Below are 15,435 nucleotides of genomic sequence, written 5' to 3' on the forward strand. Positions count from 1 at the left end.
TACAAACCTTCAGGCCGTGAGCAAGCTGAAGCTGGAGCATTCGCGGCAAGTCGAGGCGCTGAAAGGCGAGCACGCGTCCGCCATGTCATCCGCGGCCGCGCGCCTAGCCTACGAGCGCGCCGCCGCCGACCGCGGCCGCGCCGCCCTGCTGCAGCTCAAAGCCGAGCACGAGGCACAAGCCGAGAAGAAACTACGGGAACTCAACGCCAGGGTACGCGCCTATTTTTAAACGGTTTTATTTAGTTCGACCCGTACAGAATTTATTTGTTTGGGTCAAAATTATAATTTGAAATTTAAGCACCTTCCCGTTGTCAGAATGATCTGAAATTTGGTACACACATTTAATTTAGATGACAATACAATATAATAAAATCAATAACATTATAAATCTAATATGGCCGCCGATACAAAATGGCGGATTACATATTTTTCCTTAACCCCCTCAATATGGTATCAAATGAAAGGGCTACACTAGTAAAACACGATGATTATGTCAAAATTTAAAATTCAAGATGGACGCCGTTCCAATATGGCGGACTAGGTAAAATTTTTCCACAACCACCACAATATGGGTATCAAAAAACTGTTTAACTTAAAAGGTCTTTTAAATGTATTAATAACTACGATCTCCTCGTCGCATTAGATACTCCCTCTAGCGATTCATAAATAACTCAAGATTTGTATATTCCCTTTGTTACACACAGGATGTATTTCGTGTGGTAAGGTGACAGGATTACGTGTGATTTCTACTCACTTAAAGCCCTCGACTGTCATCTTAAGCACCTTATAGTGTACCCGAGTTTTCCATATCCCTTCTATCACGTGAAGTACCAGGATACCAGGATAAGGAAACATTACGTGGAATTCTTACTTAAAACCCTCAGAGGTCATACTCAGCGCTTCATAGAACACCTGAGATTTCCAGTTCTCCCCTATCGTGAACAGAGTATTTGTATGGGAAGGTAAAAATTACCGTGGATTCCTTCTTTGTTTGTTCAAACAAGGAATCTTTATTTCCCTTCTGTCACACAAGATACTCGCTCGAGAAAGTATCACGTGAAATCCCTTTTTACTTAAAACCTTTGGAGGTAATATTCAGTGCGGTTACATAAACGCGATAGGAGTAAAAGGTATAACAGCATAATATAAATTCAACTCGTATTATTCCCATATTTATCATTGACTAAATCGTGATATTTTAAAACAACTGATATAAATTTGAATTGTAAAGATTATCGCGCCTTGGGTACAGTTCTTAGAAGTATGTAGAATTTCAAATTTTATTCAGTTCGAAAATCTGAAGAAAGAATTATCGAGTAAGGAGGCGAGCTTCGAGCGTGCGGTCGCCGAGGCACGCAGCCAGGCCGACTGGGACGTGATGCAACTGCGGCACCTGCTCGACAAGGCCGACATCAACTACGCCAACAACGTGGAGCAGATCACCGAGAGGTTCGAGAAGGAGAAAGGTATCACAGTCACACCTACCTATATTCATTCATTTATGTTATTGCACCAAATAGAACAGAAACTAGTTTCATATTGTTTACCCCCATAACGACTGACGTGCCCTGATCTGAGAAAAACCCACAACCCAAGACGAGTTTGTTGTGCTCACAATATCCTTCGTACAGTAGAATAGCTATTTATTCCTATGTAGGCGCCAGGCCTCTGGTTTTTGACATGACGTTCATGACATGATATGACATGATAACTGTTCAGACGTTTGGAGACGATGGCGTTCTCATAAATACCTCGAAGTGTGTCTTCGGGCAGCCCGAGGTAGTTTTTCTGGGATACAACGTCTCATCTGAGGGTATTCGTCCATTGGAAGCAAAAGTACAAGCTATAAACGATTTTCCAGCACCTCAAACCATTAAAGAACTGAGAAGGTACTTGGGTATGCTTAACTTCTATCGGCGATTTGTTCCCGGAGCAGCACACTTCACGTCGGGGTCACCAATGTGGATTCCTTATTAAAATTCAGACATTAGGAATTTACTTTATTTTTTAAGGAAAACACAAATTATTATAAAACATAAATTAGGTTTGACAAGTAAAACGAACTAATGATTGCAATTAATACATTCAATTTGTAACGTGATAATCGAATGACATTACACAGTGGTGTATTGTAAAGCCGTACACAGTTGCCCAAAAAAGAATTACTAATTTTATGAACCCTAGAAAAAGGTATAAAAAGTTTATATTTATTGATAAAAACCTTTGCACTGCAATGTTTTTTTTTTTCAATTAACACATACGGCTCTTTAAGACATAAATTGTGTCGGCAGAATTCGAACATGAATATTGCACGATATATGCGTTTATTTATTTAAACAATCATGACAAGCATCGTCATGGAAGCAATTATCTAAAATAAACTCGATATCGTTATGTTTTTAAAAATTAGATAGGATAATGGAAAAGTCTGTGGTCTGCACCACAAATGTCTGCCTAAATAACTTAAGGTTCGGGATATAAAAGAAAGCTCTGGCACATCTGAACAAACCTGATTTGCCAAAAGCACAGAGAGAGAGTCTAAACCTTCTATGTTCATTTGAAGGGTGTTTTACATGTTTCTTTTTTTTTTCATTTTTCTTTACGTTCACCCGCTTGCCGCACTGGAATGCCTAATGGTTTTTTTTTTCTATTTAACATGTTGGCTTCTTAATGAGAAGAATGAGTGAATACAGCTGTATTCACTCATTCTTTCTTTCGGCCGTTTTGCTTCGTACTCGCTGACATTCCTAATTTTAACTGCCTTGCCAAAAAGAAGAAGTTATTTGCTTGCCACTTAAGCAATATCTTAAAATTTGACTAATTGTTAACATATCGCTCTTGTCAATCTTATTAAGTTTATACGGAAGGTATCCTTCTAGATCATCAGAAGGATGATCCGATACAAACTTTTCCGTCCTAAACGCAACTTTCACTCGAAGAATTTAGTCCCGCTTTATCAAAATTAAAATTTTTAAGGAAAATCTGTGAAATGTTTTTCTTTCCTTTGTAACATAAAAGCAAGCAAGTACTTAATTGTGTTCTAGCATAGCTCTAACTTTGTTACCAGAGCAACTGGCAGAAGAATGGAGTCAGAAGCTCCAGGCGGTGGAGGAGCAGGCGGCGGTCGCGGCCGACGAGGCGCGCCGCCTGCTGGAGACCACGCGAAGCAAGATGCTGGCGGAGCGCTATGAGCAGATCTCCAAGTTGAAAGAGCAGCATCGGGTTGAGATGGGTAAGTGCTTGTTTCATCTAGACCCTGGGTGTCCACCAAGGATCCACAGGAGACTCGATGGGAGAACGTTGGCGTGACGAAAAAATGCTGATACATAATTTATTAAAGTTTCTTGGAGTCCCAAGAAACTTTAAAGCAAATAATACTTCAATTTTTAATTTTAGTTTTCTAATTTAAATGTACGTTTGCTGTCAAAATCCCAGTGTACAACATTTTATTTCTCAAGGTTTATTCCGACTAATTTTTTTAATTTAGTACGAATCCAAAATATCATGCTTCTTTAACACTATAACTTATTTGTTGTATAACTATTTTTACCACCGGTTACAATGACCGAATGGCTCGTGCTTCAGCAATTTCATTATCTTTACTTAGCAATAGTTGACTAGATTTATATTCCCTCATACTGTTTGCTTACCAGAAGTTTATGCTACCTTTAATATGTAGTCATATTCCATGACGAATGCAAATCAAGAATTATCTTTTATAGAGGAACAGTGGGATCAATTCATGACAGACAAGGAGAACTGCCTATCGCGTATGAAGAGCGAGTGCCGACAGGAAGGAGAGGAAGAGAGAGTCAAAAGAGAGAGAGAGTTGACACGTGAGATTGCAGGTGAACAGCTTACACACTACATCCTCCAAAACCTGAGATATTTTTTCATAAGCGTTGCCTGATTTTATTTTTGGTAATAGTCAAATATAATACTAGCAGAAGTAAGAGCTCTTTCTTAGAGGTATTTCATGTCTCCTAAAGTTTTGCAGCATTTTGGTTTAAGAATTCCTTAGCTAATATAATTACTGTGTTTGGATGACTCAAATTTTGTTATAGCGATGAACATCGCTTGAAGAAATCAAGGATATTTTTTTTTATTTTTTATATTGGACAATTTATCAAATAAACGGATCACAATTTTATTGAAACAATGAAACAAATATATATTCCTTCAAATTATGATTTTTAAATTTCGAACCTGTCATTTATGCATTATTTTTTATATAATGAACCTTATACCGGGGACGATGGAGGATAGATTTTAGAGAATTTAAAAATTTTCAGAATTAAAGTCTCAGATTCAAGCAAAGAGTGTTGACTTCGATAAGCTAGAAGCTAAAGCTGCTGCCTGTGGACGAACGCTCGCTGTCACGGAGCAAGAATTGAGGTAAGATTAAAAATTTCATTATTTATGACCTAAACAACTCGCATGGCTTTATTTAATAACGATCTCTTTTTAATAAGTAGAATTGAACAAATAAATATTAAATTACGCCCAATATTCCCTGTGTAATTTAATAATATATAACTTTATCTGTAATATATTATGATGCTTTTGATTTGTTTGGATTTTACACGATCATCGACCATTAAAACCGCCCGTGGAATGAAATCTCAGTAATAACTGGTAGCAAATATGTCACAAAAGCATCCAATTTTATTTCATTTTAAACGTAAATAACTTTTTTGATTTTTCGTGCTAATTATAAATGTTGAACATATTGTCTTTTGGACAAATTGTGCTACCGCTCGCATGCATGTTACAAATCAATTACGTAACAATATTCATTACTCGCCAACATACAACACATGTCTTCATTATTTCACACATTATAATAAATCTCATTGTCCGTACGGAGCTATAAAACCACATTTAAAAGTCCAAAAGGCAGTATAATTCGTAGTATTCCTTTAACGAAAAGAGCACAATTATTTTTTAATTTTAGAAGACATTTAAACGTCCCGCCTAATGTAGATCTAACAATAGCACTGTGAAGAACAGATTAAAAAAGGTTTTTTTTTATACATAAAATGTTATCGCTGTTTGCCGACCAGCACTTAAAACTTTGGAGATGCTTATTCCAAACCTCAGACCACATTTTAGTAACTAAGATATTAGTGAATTAGAACTTAAGGGGGCCCAAGAATCACAGCTCTATATATACACGCGCTATTTATAAAACCCAGAGATTTCCTAAAAAATGTTTTAAAACAAAATTGGTATTCTGATTATCGTTTCTTCGTAGGTCTTACTTATTTAATAACATATCAGTAAATCGACAAAATTCAAATATTTAAAAAAAATAGTGACACACTATAAATACAAGAAACAAAAATAAATTCGTAAAGCCTAAATTTCTTCTTCAAAAGTTTAGCGAACCCTTTATAGGTTTGAATGTAAGCATATATAATAAAGTTCCACGAAATATCTTAGATCATCTTTATATTAAATCTAAAATTAATAGCTAGTTTTTAGTTGTTCAAAATATATGGAAACTGATTAATTTGAAGGGTTAATACAATAATGTCATCATTGTTAAATTTCATTTAAAGAGAGCAACTGTTAAGTTTCTATTCGGCTCTTAGCAGATCAGCATTTCGACCCGGTAGTGGCTTATGTTAAAATAACCATTCAAAAGTGGCTTCAATAAAGATATTTTGAATTTGAAATTCGATGTTTAATGCTGGCGTTAAGTCTAGGAATATTGAATATTGAAAAGAATGAGTTACAGAAGATCAGACGGCTTCGCAGTCAACTAAGATGAATGACGTATCGTAATTTAGACGAAATATTTAATGTAGAGGCTAAGTGCCTTTAGAGATATGGCTAACTAAAGTCATGATATTTTTATTGTCTGTGAGCGTTTTGTTTGAAATTTCGAAATAGGATCATATGAATTATATGAAGCTAATAATAAAAGTAAATAGACATGCAAGCAGCGGTAGTACAAGGTGGCGTGTTGTCCGACAGTTGCGGCTGGCTCGGCGCGCTGGTGGCCGCCTCCAGCGTCTGCGTCCTAATGGGATCTCTCCGCCTCGCTCTCGCAACGTTTTTCCTCTCGCTCGCACTGCTCTTTTACATTCACAGTGTCAATAGAAAGAAAAAAACTCACGTCAATTACTCCGACACATAAGTACCTTAAATATTACAAAATTATTACCCTATATTTAAATAGATTGTAACATTTTCTGAAATAGACTTGTAAGATATTTTTCTATATTGTACTGCCTAATTGGACTGAAATAAAATCATTTATAATATTAATATTAACCAAAGAGAATTATAGAAATTTTTATCAGTGTTAAGATTGTCGCACCAAATAATATTAAATATAAAATGATTACGTAATTTTATTAACCATAGATGTAGTGAATCACTTTGTTATAGATTCCTTAATAACAATATTACCATATACAGAAGGTAACACGACCGGTGGATGCGACGTAGCCCACGCGTGGGTGTCTCGCTATCTATCAATTGCACAATCTAGATCGATATCTAGCAATTATCAAGGCTGATATTTGAAAATTCGTGTTTTTTAATCCGATTCCTTCAGAGAACTTGATAATACAGTCACGATTTTTTTGCCTCAAACTAGCCCAACAATACTAAGTTCAAGTTTAATCTACAAGTCGTGCTACACCCTGTATATAGTTCTATAATTATACAGCAATACTATATTTTTCTTTGGACTAAAAAATATAAACTCATTTCATATACGGAATGTGATCTAGTCATTGTCATGTTATTTCTTATGCTACAGTATATATATTGTATAATATTTTATTTAAGATTAATCGTAACTTTTTTATCTGTATGACGCCTTTGTAAAAATTCTATCTTTTTATTTTTCTCGAAATGTCTATAAACTCTTGTCATTTTTTTTAATTTGCATAATTTATTTTAAATCATTGAACATCTATGCTTTATATGTAATATTGCGTATGACTTCTTTTTTTCTTAAATAATGGAACGTAGCATGTATCATTTTTGCCGAGTGACATGGTTAATGACCTTATACTTAAATGAAATGTTTAAAGGAAATAAAAAATAATATTTTTTACTTATCATGTGTATTTTTTAATTTTTGTTTATTTTATTCTTACGATAATCTACATTATAAAAATATTTATTTTCTGTTTCAATAAAATACAAGAGAAAGCTTTATTTTTAATTTAAAGACAGTTATATGACCATACAGTATACTTTACCTATGACAATTGACCAACTAAAAGTTTTCCCCCAACCCAACTAACCATCTAACAGAGAGGCACTTGCGCGTGAAAAAGAAGAGAGGGAGAAGAAAGGGGAAAATGCCGAGAAATTGAGACAGGTTGAGAAAACTTCGCGGGAACAAATTGAACATCTAACGAGGAAATGTGCGTGTTTGCGGAAACTGTAAGTCATTTTTATATATATTTTTTTTGTTTTTTAGTCACAGTGCCCCATAAATTTCTTCTTTTTTAATTCACTATATTGTTGTTTATGGTATATTTATTATGTTATATATGAACAATACAGATTCTTAAATATTTTAAAATATGGCAAACACGGCAATATTATTAATTCTATTGAAATTAACGGAAAACTTTTCTTAGTTTCGACGACATGCGCGCACGGCTGACGGCGTGCGAACGAAACGCCGAACAAGAGGCGCGTGCGAGAGAGAAAGAGCTACAATATCTAAGAGCCGAAGTTTCTAGACTAACCAAAATGTTGGTGGAACAAAGGTAAAGTCTTTTTAAAATGTCATCTATTTATTTCAGAATAACGTTAACATCATTGTTTCGGTTGATATAAATGCTATTAGTCTTTGTGGCTCTGTATTGCTTCTTCGATTACTTGCAATTTTAAGAAAAACTAACTATTTTCGGATTTGGAGACCGCCGAGTTCTTATATCAGTTGGGCGGGCGCTTCATGGAGTCCCCTCCAAGAAACATTGACGCGCTGATACCTCAAACATAATCATTAGTTGTCTTTAGCAAAGTAACATATAATGAACATAATTGTCACACCGTTTCAGAATCGTAATTATTTCATCTAAATGCATAAGATCAATTATTAATTTATTATATTTCGTTTTAACAATGTCTGTGTTACAGCGCACCAAAGCTAGGTACCAGAACACGAGCGGACGGCTGTGAAAATTCTCCAAAAACAACCGAATCGTTAATATCCAAAGGCGCAACCCTGGCTTCCGAAACGGAGATGAACGCGCCTCAGCGAAAGGGTGAGATATTTTTATGTAAGTAAAAAAATATGTCCCGTTTCATACGATGCCTAAATCATAAACAACGAAATCCAAAAACTATTTTTTGCATAGTAGTTTAACAGACAACCATATGTGTAGAAGGAGTTTCCCTGTCTTAATTGAAATAAAAGAACGGGATTGAGTAGTCCGCATCACTCTTTCATATTGAAGGCTATTAGGAATTCTTGTATTTATAGTCTATTTCGGCTTTGTGCAGCTTCGTCGAAATTGAGCTCACGGAAACAGAGATCCGTGAGGTAAAAATTACTCTACGTCGATGACGTTCGCCGGAAGAAGGACTATACCCCTGTAGGTGTAGAAGAACAGAACCTCGCTCATTATGTGACATCATCTCTCATAGCGGAGAAATATTAATATAGATATTAGTAGTAAAATATTGAATAAATTTTCTAATCTTTTTTTCACGATAAGACATCTCTTGTAACCTGCTAAGAACTCTTTGTATTTTAAGCTCTCTTTCCAGACAAAATCTAAATTGATCATTTATCTGGAATTGTTATATATTTATTTAATAGGAAGTACATTTCAAAACCTGACTAGGAACCAAAATGAATTTAAAATAATATTTGCAATAACAAAAATACATAAATATACCACTGAATAAGACACATCCATTAATAATAAATAATATTAGTTTCATTTTACATCAATATAAAATAATTTGTTGCAGGAGGAACACAGGGAAATGGTTGCCGACGCGCCAAAAGTTGATCGATCACCGCTTTGATGTTAAGTAGCTGTCAACTGTCAAATACCAGTTTGCCGGACAAAGAAACATATAACGGCTTTATAAAAAAAACCGAATGTATAATTAACACTTTGTGCTGTCTTTTAAGAAAGTTGTATATTCCAAATGATTATAAAAAATTATAAAATACAATCAAGAATTTTTGATGAAGATTGATCGCATGTACCGTTATAAGAATTTTTGACAAGTTTTTGAGTGACGTTGGCTTTGTGAAGATTGTTATGAATTATATATAACTCGATCTCCTCTTAAAATTTTACTATCGCATGCACATAAAATACTCGTAAAATAAGTTTCCTCGCATTATTAATATGGAATTAAATGTTTACACCGCGTTTGGGAATATTTATAAATAATAATACTTTATACTCTTTTATGATTCAGACTTCTTAAATATGAAAAGAAAGGGTATTAAATGTGTTAAATTGATAAAAACTTGAACAAATTTATTCTGTAGCAAACTATCAAGGTATATCTAATTGAAATTCTCTTAATTAATAAAATTACGAAGCTAATAAAACGTGCCATCCTTTTTAAGGACGTTCAACGCAAATGTGAATGATATAAATATACCTCTAAGCCTTAGTTTTTGTCACTGTGTAATTGTGTCCATACACCCATTAGCGGATAAATAAATAAATTAAAATATGGAAGTCATTTTCTCAAAACGAATTAACTTATACTTAGAATAATAAGATTATTTTTAAGAAAGAGTTGTATTTACTCATTTATTTTGTAAATATAATGTATTTTTAATAAAAACTTTCTTTTAGAATTTTGTTTCATTTTCTCGTCATGCTTATCCTCCAGCTCCATACGAAGCCATTAAAATTGGGTTCAAAAACAGCTTAGTGTCGATTTTCGAACTTAAAATCTTTGATACTTTTAAGTTTTTCAAAAATCAAATATGCCAACCAAAATGCATCGATACTCCAGCAGCTACGAAACAGTGTAGGAAAAATTTAAATTTTAACTCGCGCATTTGTAATCCGCAAACCTTGTAACCGGCAAAGTTGTAACAGCCCCAGAAAACTAACGACATCGAGATTAAACAGAAACTAGAGAAAGACTATTGACTAAAAGTGTACGCACTAGTTACAATTTGTCGTTTGGTTAAGTCAAAAATTATAATAAGTTATCTAATATTAAGTTTTTACATATAAAATATGAAATAAAAAATTAAGGGTCAGAAAATACAGCAAAATTGAAATACTCAAGAACTTAATTTTTATCACACCAAAGTTGCATTGTGATGCAGTATTAAAACTTGTCATGACTCTTTTGCGTAAAGCAGACCTATGAACATTTAGAAAGTATTTTTTGTCAATTAGAATATTAATAAAGTTATTTTTAATTTACCACGAAGTAAATTTCTATTATATATATTTTATATATATTTTAACGGCAATCATTAAGTTATTTTAAAAGAATCATTATTTCTATATCAAATGAAAGCTTTGGCCGTATAAACCTTAAGCCTCTGTTCTTTCTATTAGATTACTGAAAATTTTAAATATCTATATCAATCTGACAGCTGATAAATTTAGAATGGTTACATAGATTATTTATATTGTAGACTAACCTAAAAAATATTGTATTTATTTTGAATAATAGCATAATGTCTAATAACAATTTGTTTCTTAAATCTGGATTTGTCCGAGCACCTCTTCAGAATGGTGTAGGTCGCTACGTGTGCCAGCTGCAAAGAATTGTTTTAAAGTTCTGCAAGAGTCACGGCGGCAGCAGAGGCCTCCGGTAACATCTAAATATTAATCCCTTTCTGTCAATATAAACTTAGGTTTACTTTTCTAATAAGAGCCATCAAAGTTCGGCAGTTATCCACCGAATGACTGATTAAATATCAAAATAAAATGGCACTTTCCTTTGAGATGGAAATACTTTTTACCATTAATGTAATCTGAAACATCATTTACTGGACTAGTTGTAGATTGCTTTTTATATATAATTGAAGACTACGTATTGTCATGAAAATCGAAAATTTAAAACTAAATATTCCCTCCAAAAATCTGAAATACCAACTTGTGTTAGCTTAACCTATTCTATTTTGTACTTCAATATGAATTTTATTTCAGTGACTTCATAGAACAAGATTTGGTGGAGTTTGCTTCAAAAAATCCAAGTGTTGTAGTGTACCTGAAACCACGACGCCATCGCAGCCCCGTTGTTGTTGCTGAATACTGTAAGTATTAAATCCTTTTAATAAAAAACAAACTTCATAAGATAAAATTACATTGCAAAGTGGGTGTTGCCCAATTAAAAAGTGTTAAAATGAAACTATTTAACATTTTTGTGTTAAAATCTTTTTCCAGGGTTGATAAGTCTTTTAATAATAAAAATCTAGGCAAAATTAAAAAATATCATTGTGTCTTCTCTGTTTCAAAATATCTTTTAAATTACTGTACTATTTCAATTCAAAAGTAATATTTTGTACTTTTATTTTGTTGAATGGCTCAGACTATCTTAGTGCTTGACAACCTCTAGTATATATCATAAAACAGAAATGGAATTCAAAATACAAAGGAGAAAAATGAGTAAGATAAAATAAACTGATACAAATATACTATTGTTAATAAAAAATTATCTAATCATATTTCTCTATTTTTACACATAGTAAATGGTGACCGGGTGTGGATGAACATGAATAACAAAACTCATTCAGAGATAACAAAGTGGATAGAAATGTTCCGCACACAGCAAGGGGACATTGCGGCTACTCGTCTCCGCAAATACCAATACACAGACTACCCATCGGTCCAGGGACCTTGGACACCATTCACGTTCAAAGCACCTGAGCTTAATGTGGCAGAGTTGCCCAGTGAGGAATACAGTGCCAATAACAGACTGCCCATGTCTGCTACAGAACAACTGAAAATAATGTTTGAGAAAAAGGTGCTCCAAATCAAACCAAAGGAAGAGTAAAGAGATGTTTCCTGAGTGAGACCTTCACAAGACGCTATAAAAAATTATGTAATTAATTCAGTTAAAAGACTAAATTTCTGTACCAAGTGTAAATAAGATAACAAATCAAATATGCACACTAATATTGCGCAATTGATATTCTACACATGAATATATGATTTGAACATAAGTTTAATAGTGTTAGACTTTAGATTTATTACATTAGTTGTAAAAATAAATGGTTTTATGAAATCATATTTTTGTTTCCTGTTATAGATTGATTCTACAAACATAAACGCTGAAAATTAAATTTTCATCTTTACTTATATCAAAAAACTATCTTCTCAAATGTTGACTAAGAAGTTACTTCTTACTTACTTCTCTAACATCTATAATATAGTTACTTCACTAAATATTTAGAATTACTAATTGAGATATGGGTATACATCACATATAATAGACATATGTCAAAAACTAACAGTACTGTAAGCAGTGGCGTACCTAGGGGGGGGCGGTGGGTGCGGTCCGCACCGGGCGGCACTTACCTTGGGGCGGCATTTTTTATATTTACTTATAGTTGTAAAAAGCAACGTTTTCATTTCAAATTTATTTTCTTTTTTGAATAATAAATAATTATTATAAGTTTAATATTTGATTTATATAAATTATTATTAACTTTATGATTTCGAATATTATTCCTCGGTGTATATAAATGCATTTTAGTATAAATTTTGGATTCTAATACAAGAACAAGATAATTTTATTTTATTGTATTAATTAAAATTCGTTGAATTCGTAAAAGGATCTTTACGACTTTGTTCGGCAGTTTTTCCTAACTAAAATTTTTTGATGTCAGTTTATAAATGTTATTTCTTTTGAAAAGTTTATATGATTACTTTGAAGTGACATATCAATATTTTTTAAAGTCAAAAACTAAACACTATTTGATTGACATATAATAGAAAGGGCGGCAAACTGGAGATCGCCCCGGGCGGCAAACTGGAGATCGCCCCGGGCGGCAAAAGTTCTAGGTACGCCACTGACTGTAAGACTACTGTGATCAAAAAGTGAGGTGAAATGTATGTTTAAAACTCCAGGGTGTAAGAAAGGCAGGTATTATTTTTCTGGGTTGTTGTAGGACTGTTCGTAACATTTACCAAGCATCTGTTTGTCACAATGTTTAATTATCTTTGAGTTATGGTTTTTGTCAAATGTTTTCTAATTTGGCTCAGTGTGACTTCTGGTTATTCAGTAAACTTAAAAGACCAACGTGTGGATACGGTTTTGACACAATTGAGGAGATAAAAACCGAATCAAAGATCTTGAAGGTTATGCTAAAAAAAAAAGACTTCCAACTCTTTCGAGGACTGGAAAAAGCATGAGCAAAAGTGCGTTTAGTCATGGAACATGTTGAAGTGGATGAAATTGATTTGGAAGAATTAATCAAGAATTTACATTTTATCAACAAATTCACTTTACTTAATCACAGTATATGTTAAAAATTATTGTAATATACTTGAATTATTATGCATTGAAAAAGCTTTAACTGGTAACATATATTTATTGCACACAATAAATACATTAATTTAACTTATAAAAACACAAACACAGAACATTGCAGCATCAGAAAGCAGAGAAGTTAAAATTGCCCCCAAACGCAATGACTCGTTCATGTTGCTTAAACAGCACCCGGCTGTGAGCTGGGATGTGGTTCGAGCCGCACCTTGCTCGGTCACCGCAGCTTGCTGTCGAGATAAGAAGCAATGCATTTTTTTACAATTTTGCGTCACATAAGTATAGGTAACATGAGGGCGCGGCGGAATATTCAGACAAAATCTTGCACAGGCATTTTCAACTCACAGTATAAGCTTATGAGAACAAGCCAGTACAAATGTAATGACGCATTGGGGTTTTTAAATTAGTCTCTTGTTTGATACAACATCTTGAACCTGAAGAAACAATTGCTGATGAGACTCAAAGGACCTCTTCTTCGATTAAACTTAAATTAGTTGCCTCACAGGCTTTCCAATTGCATCCCTTAATCACCAAATACACTCCTTTATTGCCTATTATACTTGTTTCTTTGTGCCTAATATGATGTATTTACATTAGTTGCTTAACCCTTCTTTGCATGGTGATGGAAATTTCCATCATAACATTTAGTCAACAAAAAAAGATACTCAAAACCCTTGTAACGTAAATTTGTTGTTGCTCGCAACTTTTTAAGCGACTATTGCGTACAACAAAACGCGGTTGTCGAAAAATAGCAAAGGTCACTGTGAATTACCAGACCTGGAACTTGTTATTCTGCTGTTTGTTGAGACTGGAAGAAAGGAGCGAGATTTTAAATTGTTTTATGGAAATAAACGGAGATATAAAATACAATAAAAAATGAAAATGAGTGGAAAAAAGGTTTGTTTTCATGTTTTTGTTATTTTATGTACAATTTAATCAAAACACTATAATTGAATTTCTCAAAACGTTGTGATAGAAATTTACATCACTATGCAGTAACTTCACTTGTAATGTATGGGAATTTTTTTTTGTAAATGTTTATTTTATGTTGTTTTTTGGAGAAACTTGAATGAAAGAGATATTGCAGATTATCTTTGTAAGTTATAAGGCGGTTGGCTCTCAGAAGATGGCCTTAATGACCAAGATTCCGATGATGAAAACCACGATGCTGATGAAATTATAAGTGTTGCAGGAGGAGAATGATGATGACGATGTGGATGAAACTGCTGACGTTGAACCTCCTCTTGTAAAACCAGGCGATCAAGAACCCTCTCACACATCAAATTCATCTAATTTGCAGTCTTCATCCAGTTTTCCATTTGACAAAAGAAACTTGATTTGGAAAAAAAGGAATCTGGTGTGTGACACAGATAAAATTACTTTCTTGGGGAGTTCTGCTGCTTCAGGTTATCACACCTAGAAACTCTATATCAATGTTCTAACCATTTTATCACTGAAGATTTTATCAAAACATTACTAAAGGAGACAAATTTATATAAAAAACAGAGTAATCCCAGTTCATCTATATCATTTACAGAATATGATTTGTATAAGTTCTTTGGTATATTATTATACATGCCAGTAATCAAATTTCCTAGCACAAGATCATTCTGGTATACATACTGATATTACTTGTCCGTTTATTGTCCAAGAATACAATAAACATATGGGAGGAGTAGATCTCATGGATAGCTTTTTGGGCAGAAATCATATAAAAATGGGGTCTAAAAAGTGGTATTTGCGTATTTTTTTCATCTTTTTGATCTTGCTATTATAAACTCTTGGATGGTTTATAAAAAAATGCTCAAGAAAGTGATGAACCTAAAAAGAGTCTGCTTACAATGGGCCAATTCAGAAATGAATTGTCCTTTGTGCTATGCAACAAAGGAACCACCAAAGCAGCTAAAAGAGGGCGTCCTGGTACCAGTGTACTAAAAGAAGAATTACAATCAAAAAAAGAAAAGGTTCTCC

General features: G+C 33.5%; 2 protein-coding genes across 4 annotated transcripts in view; both read left to right on the forward strand.

The window, feature by feature from the left end:
- Positions 1-9,718, forward strand: part of LOC137926268 (uncharacterized abhydrolase domain-containing protein DDB_G0269086-like) — a 52,697-nt gene extending 42,979 nt beyond the window's left edge. The window contains exons 8-16 of one of the 3 annotated variants that reach the window (XM_068769862.1): positions 14-211; positions 1,289-1,466; positions 3,068-3,232; positions 3,723-3,848; positions 4,293-4,395; positions 7,276-7,407; positions 7,608-7,739; positions 8,113-8,255; positions 8,953-9,718. In XM_068769862.1, coding sequence (XP_068625963.1) covers positions 14-211; positions 1,289-1,466; positions 3,068-3,232; positions 3,723-3,848; positions 4,293-4,395; positions 7,276-7,407; positions 7,608-7,739; positions 8,113-8,255; positions 8,953-8,954 — 1,179 coding nt within the window. In that variant the 3' untranslated portion in view covers positions 8,955-9,718. Of the gene's footprint in view, positions 1-13; positions 212-1,288; positions 1,467-3,067; positions 3,233-3,722; positions 3,849-4,292; positions 4,396-5,979; positions 7,247-7,275; positions 7,408-7,607; positions 7,740-8,112; positions 8,256-8,952 lie in introns of those variants that run through there. The other 2 variants (XM_068769861.1, XM_068769863.1) reach the window with 2 other exon arrangements.
- Positions 9,719-10,572: 854 nt separating this feature from the next.
- On the forward strand, positions 10,573-11,974 carry mRpL43 (mitochondrial ribosomal protein L43). The gene is made up of 3 exons (XM_068769929.1): positions 10,573-10,785; positions 11,124-11,230; positions 11,663-11,974. Exons 1-3 carry the CDS (start codon positions 10,649-10,651, stop codon positions 11,968-11,970), a joined length of 552 nt encoding a protein of 183 aa, XP_068626030.1. The 5' UTR covers positions 10,573-10,648; the 3' UTR covers positions 11,971-11,974.
- The last annotated feature ends 3,461 nt before the right edge of the window (positions 11,975-15,435 follow it).

The sequence above is a fragment of the Battus philenor genome, unplaced genomic scaffold (genome assembly GCF_028537555.1).
Source record: "Battus philenor isolate CCGP_79_NKW_IND1 unplaced genomic scaffold, ilBatPhil1.0.hap1 SCAF_29, whole genome shotgun sequence".
Lineage (NCBI taxonomy): Eukaryota > Metazoa > Arthropoda > Insecta > Lepidoptera > Papilionidae > Battus > Battus philenor.